The sequence below is a fragment of the Ranitomeya variabilis genome, chromosome 4 (genome assembly GCF_051348905.1).
Source record: "Ranitomeya variabilis isolate aRanVar5 chromosome 4, aRanVar5.hap1, whole genome shotgun sequence".
NCBI classification, from domain to species: Eukaryota; Metazoa; Chordata; class Amphibia; order Anura; family Dendrobatidae; genus Ranitomeya; species Ranitomeya variabilis.
In genome coordinates this window covers 453724984-453732295 of record NC_135235.1, presented here as the reverse complement: position 1 = coordinate 453732295, position 7312 = coordinate 453724984, and the positions used below count along the sequence as shown (strand labels likewise).

The following is a 7312-nucleotide window of genomic DNA, read 5'->3' as shown; positions in this document are numbered from 1 at the left end:
ATGGCTGCCGCGACCAATCAGCGACGCGCACAGTCCGGAAGAAAATGGCCGCTCCTTAGTCACCGCACTCACTGCCCGGCGCCCGCATACACCCCTCCGCTCACCGCTCACAGGGTTAATGCCGGCGGTAACGGACCGCGTTATGCCACGGGTAACGCACTCCGTTACCGCTGCTATTAACCCTGTGTGACCAAGTTTTTTACTATTGACGTAGCCTATGCAGCGCCAATAGTAAAAACATCTAATGTTAAAAATAATTAAAAAAATAAAAAATGATTATATACTCACCTACGCCGCCTTTCCCGCTCCTCGCGATGCAACCGGCATGTTCCGTTTGCACGGATGGTCTGGCAGAAGGACCTGCCATGACGTCACGGTCATGTGACCGCGAAGTCATCACAAGTCCTGCACGGAAAGGACCTGCCGTGACGTCACGGTCATGTGACCGCTACACGGTCATGTGACCGCTACACGGTCATGTGACCGCGACGTCATCACACCCTGGGGGACCGGAAGCTGCTGCCTGCACCGCACACAGGTGACACAGCTACGATGGAAGGTGAGTATATGTTTATTTTTTAATTTTTTTACCTGTGTCAATATACTACATAGCTGGGCAATATACTACATAGCTGGGCAATATACTACGTGGCTCTGTGCTGTATACTACGTCACTGGGCAATATACTAAGTCACTGGGCAATATACTATGTGGCTCTGCTGTATACTACGTCACTGGGCAATATACTGCATAGCTTGGCAATATACTACGTGGCTGGGCAATATACAACGTGGCTGGGCAATATACTACGTGGCTCGGCAATATACTACGTGGCTGGGCATACTACTACGTCACTGGGCAATATACTACGTGGCTGGGCAATATACTACGTGGCTGGGCAATATACTACGTGGCTGAGCAATATACTACGTGGACATACATATTCTAGAATATGCGATGCATTAGAATCGGGCAACTATCTAGTGTGTGTGTGTGTGTGTGTGTGTGTATATATATATATATATATATATATATATATATATATATATATAATCTCAAAAAAATAAAGGGAACACTTAAACAACAGAATATAACTCCTTGTAAATCAAACTTCTGTGAAATCAGGCTGTCCAATTTGGAAGCAACACAGTTTGACATTCAATTTCACATGCTGTTTTGCAAATTGAATAGACAACAGATGGAAATTGTTGGCACTTATCAAGATCCACTCAATAAGTCTACGTTCACATTTGCGGTGTGCGCCGCAGCGGCGTCGCCGCAACGCACAACACAAACAAAAACGCAGCAAAACGCATGCACAACGCAGCGTTTTGCGCCGCATGCGTTCAACGCATGCGGCGCAAAACGCTGCGTTTTTTGAAAACGCAGTTGCGTTTTCAACAAAAAACGCAGCGTTTTGCGCCGCATGCGTTTTTTGTACAGTGAGTCATTCTTCAACCCACCCCCTCAAAAAAAGGGTCTACACAATAGATAAGGACCACCAATGGCTAGAAGAGGGTTGGTGTTTATGCAATTGTGTATATATACCTTGGCAGACATGAATTCCTCCCATTTTGCTGGTATTCATGATGGAGCGTCCCATCGACAGTGTTATCATGGATATGGAGATGGAATTAGCCTTTGCTCATGCCTATGCTGTTGCCTGTTGTCATCAAAGGGAAAGGGAAAAACGGAGATGGAGTCGTCGCCGTTTTTGGATACACCCTATCTTGGAAGTCCGGGAGAGCCGTGGAGCATACCATAGCTTGTTTGGCGAACTGAATGAGAACCTGGAAAAATATTTTGAGTACACCAGGATGTCTCAGGACAGCTTCCGGTATCTGCTGCGTCGGGTGGAAGGATCCATTGGCAGGCGGGACACACAGCTCCGGAGAGCTATATCCGCAGAGGAGCGGCTTCTGGTGACTCTACAGTACGTAGCTGAATGACTGTGATATGTTCTTCCCCTTTTTTTTTATTTTTTTTTTGGGGGGGGGGGGTTGGTATGGTCAATGTACTTTTATAAATTACAATGTACTTTAATGTAATTTATTTATCTTCTTTGCAGTTTCCTGGCTACCGGAGAGACATTGAGATCCCTTCATTTTCAGTTCCGGATTGGAGTCTCCACCCTTTCCGGAATTATTGCTGAGACCTGCCGCGCTTTGTGGGATAATCTCCGGGAGGAATTTTTACCCGTCCCTACAAGAGAAATCTGGGAGGAAAACGCACAGAAATTTGAGCAGTTGTGTTCTTTTCCAAACTGCATTGGCGCGGTGGATGGAAAGCATGTTCGGATTACCAAGCCAGGGAAAAGTGGATCCATGTTCTACAACTACAAAAAATATTTTTCCACTGTGCTAATGGCAATTGCTGGTGCCGACTGCCGTTTTCTCGCAGTGGACATTGGGGCATTTGGCCGTTCAAATGACTCACGGACATTTAAGGAGTCGGATATGGGCCAAAAATTATATAACAACAATTTTAATTTCCCCCAGCCACGACCTCTTCCCCACACCGAAGGCCCTGCGATGCCATTTGTTGTGGTTGGGGATGAGGCATTCCAAATGTCTGGCAACCTATTGAAACCCTACTCCAGTCGGGGCCTGGACCATACCAAAAGGGTGTTCAATTACAGACTATCCAGGGCCAGAAGGACTGTGGAGTGCGCCTTTGGCATCCTTGTGTCCAAATGGCGGATATTAGGATCCGCCATTAATCTGAAAACTGAGACAGTGGATGAGGTGGTGAAGGCGTGTGTGGTTCTCCACAATTATATTCTGACCAAAGAGAGACTGAACATTGAACTGGATGAACCCATAGCCAACCCATTGCCCGATTACCAGGATCATCCTCTGAGGACAAGTGTTGAAATTGCACAGATGAGGGATCGTTTTGCGGCCTATTTTGTGTCAGATGTTGGCCGTGTGTCCTGGCAAGATACAATGGTGTAGTTTTTATGTTTGGACTTTATTCTGGATTTAAATACACCAATAAATCCCTGTATTGTGATTGTAGTAATAAAATAATTCTACATGCTGTGCAATAAATCCGTTTAGGTTGGTTTGTTTATGTCAAATTTGGCACCTACCTATAGTTCACTAATGTGATAACCCTCTTTTGAAAATGTTGTTTAATAAAAAATATTTCTAATTTTTCTACCCTTTTTCAATTAAATTTATGCCATAGCATATAACATATTTGTTTATAAGATCGCCGTGTATCGTTGTGTTTGACAGCAAAAACAACGATACCAGCGATGTTTTACACTGGTAACCAGGGTACACAACGGTTACCAAGCGCATGGTCGCGCTTAGTAACCCGATGTTTACCCTGGTTAGCAGTGTTAAATGTAAACATAAAAATAAATATACTCATCTTCGCGTCCCCTGGCGTCCGCTTCCTTCACTGACTGAGCGCCGGCCGTAAAGTAAATTCACAGCACAGCGTTGATTTTACCGCTTTGCTGTGAGGGACGTCACTCAGTCAGTGCAGGGAAGCTGACGCCGGGCGATGCGATTGTGAATTTTTTTTTTTTTTTCATTTTACACTGGTAACCATGGTAAACATCAGAAGTGCGCCCTGCACTTCAACCCGATGTTTACCATGGTTACCCGGGGACCTCGGCATCGTTGGTCGCTGGAGAGCTGTCACACAGACAGCTCTCCAGCGACCAAATACCGATGCTGCAGTGAATTGCATCATTGTCTGTTTTGCTGCAGCAATGTTAAGTGTGAAGGTACCTTTACGGTATGTGTCCACGGTGAGGATTGCATCCGGATTTGCTCATGTTTTTTCATCAGTATTTGTAAGCCAAAACCAGGAGTGGAACAATTAGAGGAAAAGTAGAATAGAAAAATATGCTCCACTTCTGTATTTATCACCCACGCCTGGTTTTGGCTACAAATATTGAATTACAATCCTGACCAAATCCGGATGCAATCCTGAGCGTGGACACATACCCTTTTTCTTTGAAAACAACTCATACACTTTAGTGTTTGGAAACACTTGGAAACACCTCATACAGCAATGTGAGACACCCAAAGAAACGTTAAAAATAAAAAATCAAAAAATACTGTCTGACATTGCATATATGAGGTGTTTGAAGCACAAATAAACGGCGCACGGAGTGAATTGCCGAGAAGTGTACGTTAAAAGAAGACCAAATATTTTATTCAATAAAATAATTTTTTATTTGGGGGAAACAGAAAAAAAAGGGAAAAGAAAATTAGGGGGTATCATAAACAGCCGAGGGGGGATCAACTTCCGCTACCACCGGTGACCGGTAGCTTTGAGTCCTGGAACGTGGACTGGGAGTGGAATAGGAGGAGGAGGAGGAGGAGCCATAGTCAAGGAGGCTTGACGGCAGGTCCAAACCCCCCGCAGGGTACACTAGGGAGACCGCATCATCACTATGGGAGAGAGGAGGCAACACAAGCCGCCTGCGTTTTTGGCTTGGTTGGCCCTGGCTGCTCCTGCTGTGGCTAGAGCCACGATGAGATGGTGTCTGTACTGGAGCAGCCAGAACCTGTGCCTCTGTGTGTGTGTCTGTGTGCCTCCTCTTATGTTTTTTTTTTTTTTTTTTCCTGGCTTCTGCGGCATCTCCCCCAGAAGCACTCCTACGGGAGGATGAGGGCCTGTCAGGAGCAGGAGTGGGCCGCACACTAGTATGGTGCCTGTGGTGGCGTCGCTCGGCACTTGGACCAGGGTGGGGTGGCTGGAGTGACTCTGCAGCAGGAGTCGGAGTCATGCTAGCCAGCGACGGCACTACGGGCAGTGTCGCTGACTGCACGACCCGAGCCTGCTGCAGAGCCCTCACGTAAGAATTGTTGCAGTCCTGCATCACCGAAATCTGGAGTTCCGGCGTAAGGTTTTCCACCATGCCTTTAGCAATTGTGCTAAAGAAATGTTTTGCCGGATTTGAGAGCTCGGCTTCCAGGATTTCAAGGCGCCGTCCCATACTGGACATTTCATCTCTCAACGCCTTGAAACCGTTCTGGAACACCGTGCCCAAGTGCAAAAATTCAGGCATGACTGACCTGTCCGAGGCCCGCTGGCGCTGTCGGGAATACCCGAACGAAGGTGCGCCAGAGGCCTCGGGCAGGGGAAAACCTGACGTACCGGCAGCCGGTTCTCCAGATGATGGTGGTGCAAGCCTGCTGTCGCTGTGGGATGGCTGTGACGGCTCAGATGGCGATCCATGAAGTTCCGCTTCACAGGGGGGAGCTCGCTGGAGGGTGCTGCTGTGTGTCCTGTGAAAAGATAATGAAAAAATTAGTCTTCAATTAATAACCTATCACATACGCCAACTCCTGTCAAAAAAATTACATGACACATCAAAACATTACAATCCCCTGTCTCTCAGTCTGTGTGGCCTATAATAAATTGCTGATTGTTATCGCCAGCTGACCATTAGGGCTCACGATAACAATCATGGACATACCGACGGCAGAAAATGACTGTACATTCCCTCTGCCAAAGGCAATGCATACCCCTGTCATATTTTTAAAAAATTATTGTGTGAAAAACTAATTTCAAGATGCCGGCTATGTTGCAAAAATAATATAAAATTTAAGGTCTATAAAAGAATTAAAAAAAAAAAAAAACCAGACTTTGCTGATCTGATCGCAGGAATGTCCATGACGTTAGGATCATGTGATCGAGACGTCATCATTATTCCTGCGATCAGAACTACACTGACTCAGAACGTAACCTGTCATGGACTACAAGGACTCTCGCTTAACCTAAAAAAATTACCGTGGATGGCCAATATGCTACGCTGACTACATTGATGGCCAATACACTATGTGCCTGGGAAATGTACTATGTGGATACGTGGCTAGAACGTGTAATATGTTGCTGCGATATAGTGGCCTGTAAATATACTATGTGTGTGGATGCATAATGTACGTGGCTGGCCAATGTACTATGTGGCTGTGCAATATGCTATGTGGCTGGGCAATGAACTATGTGGCTGTGCAATATGTTATGTGTCTGGGCAATGTACAATGTGCAATATGGTATGTGGACAAAATACTTACTGTCGGCGGCCAAGTATTGGTCTTAGGAACTGTAGTGCCCTGTTGTACTTGTAGGGCACCGACTTGCTCGCCGCAGCACCACTCCTCGATTGCTCCTCCTCAGCACGCAGCCCCTTATTGAAACGGTCCTTTATGGATCGCCATCTGGTCCTCAACTTTTTCACTGTGAATGCAAAGAAAAAAAAAGGTTACATATGTAGCATTTTAAAAGGATAAAACAACCGTGTGTGATGCAAAGTTTAGGCGTTGATAGCATCACACACGGTTGTGTTTATCCGGGCAAGATGGGTCATAGCAGCGTCTCAGCAATACTCACTAAAGGTGCCTTTGTCCTTCGCTGAGGCACTGTCAAAGCCATCCCACAGCGACTTTGCCACCTCTGCCCACAAACGCCTCGACACCACCTGGTCCATGTGCCGGGGGTCACGGCTGTCCCACAACGGGCCACGCTCCTGGATGCTGGAGATCAGGAGCTCCACATCTATACTCTCCCTGTGGTCCCGTTGTGAAACCTAGAAAAAATAGAAAACAAAAAGGTTACAAATAGGCAAATATAAACAACCATCATCAGCACCTGGCATGATTTGTACCTTTGCCCTATCCTTTGCCATTTGATGTATGTATATTGATGGTTTCTACACCTGTATTTTTGAATGTTTTTGTGCAGGGAGTTCAACTGTATGTTACCTTCCCCCAAATACTTGCTGCCCTGAAAAGCTATATGTAATTAAGCTTAGTAAACATCCCTAGTGAAACCAGGTTGCTCCTAATGTTCCTCCCAGCAGGATGCTACTCAAAAAAAAAGATAAAAAAACAAAAAACAAATACTCACTTGCCGGCCTGACGCCACATCTTGGCACCGATCTCCCTGCTCCCGTTGTGTGCCTTCCCCCTCACTTGAAGAAGCCTGTAAAAAAATGTATACAAAAATTAGTGACAATGCTACAAATGGCAGCGAATAGTAAGCAACTGGACATAATTACTCACCGCACTCCCCCTCGCCGATTGGCTATGCTCAGAGTCACTCGCCATTATTGGAAGTTTGCTCTGCAATGAAAAAATGAGCAAAAAATCACATCCAAAGCTAACAATGCCACATACAAAAAAACATTAAAACAACCACAATTGACTGTTGACTGATAGGACAATGCAAACTCAAAAAGCGACACCACAACGCCATACATTGCAAGAGAATACAATAGAAGAAACAATACAAGAATAGACCCAAACAAAATTAAGCAAAAATAGACACCTATGTCCAAATTTTAAAA

The 7312-nt window shown here is 45.6% G+C and overlaps 1 protein-coding gene across 1 annotated transcript; it reads right to left on the bottom strand.

Moving 5' to 3' along the window:
• Positions 1 to 6037: 6037 nt before the first annotated feature.
• LOC143767911 (uncharacterized) lies at positions 6038 to 7073 on the bottom strand. Its single transcript, XM_077256431.1, has 4 exons — positions 7044 to 7073; positions 6874 to 6948; positions 6358 to 6553; positions 6038 to 6204 (listed from the first exon to the last, which is right to left on the bottom strand). Exons 1-4 carry the CDS (start codon positions 7071 to 7073, stop codon positions 6038 to 6040), a joined length of 468 nt encoding a protein of 155 aa, XP_077112546.1.
• Between the last annotated feature and the right edge of the window lie 239 nt (positions 7074 to 7312).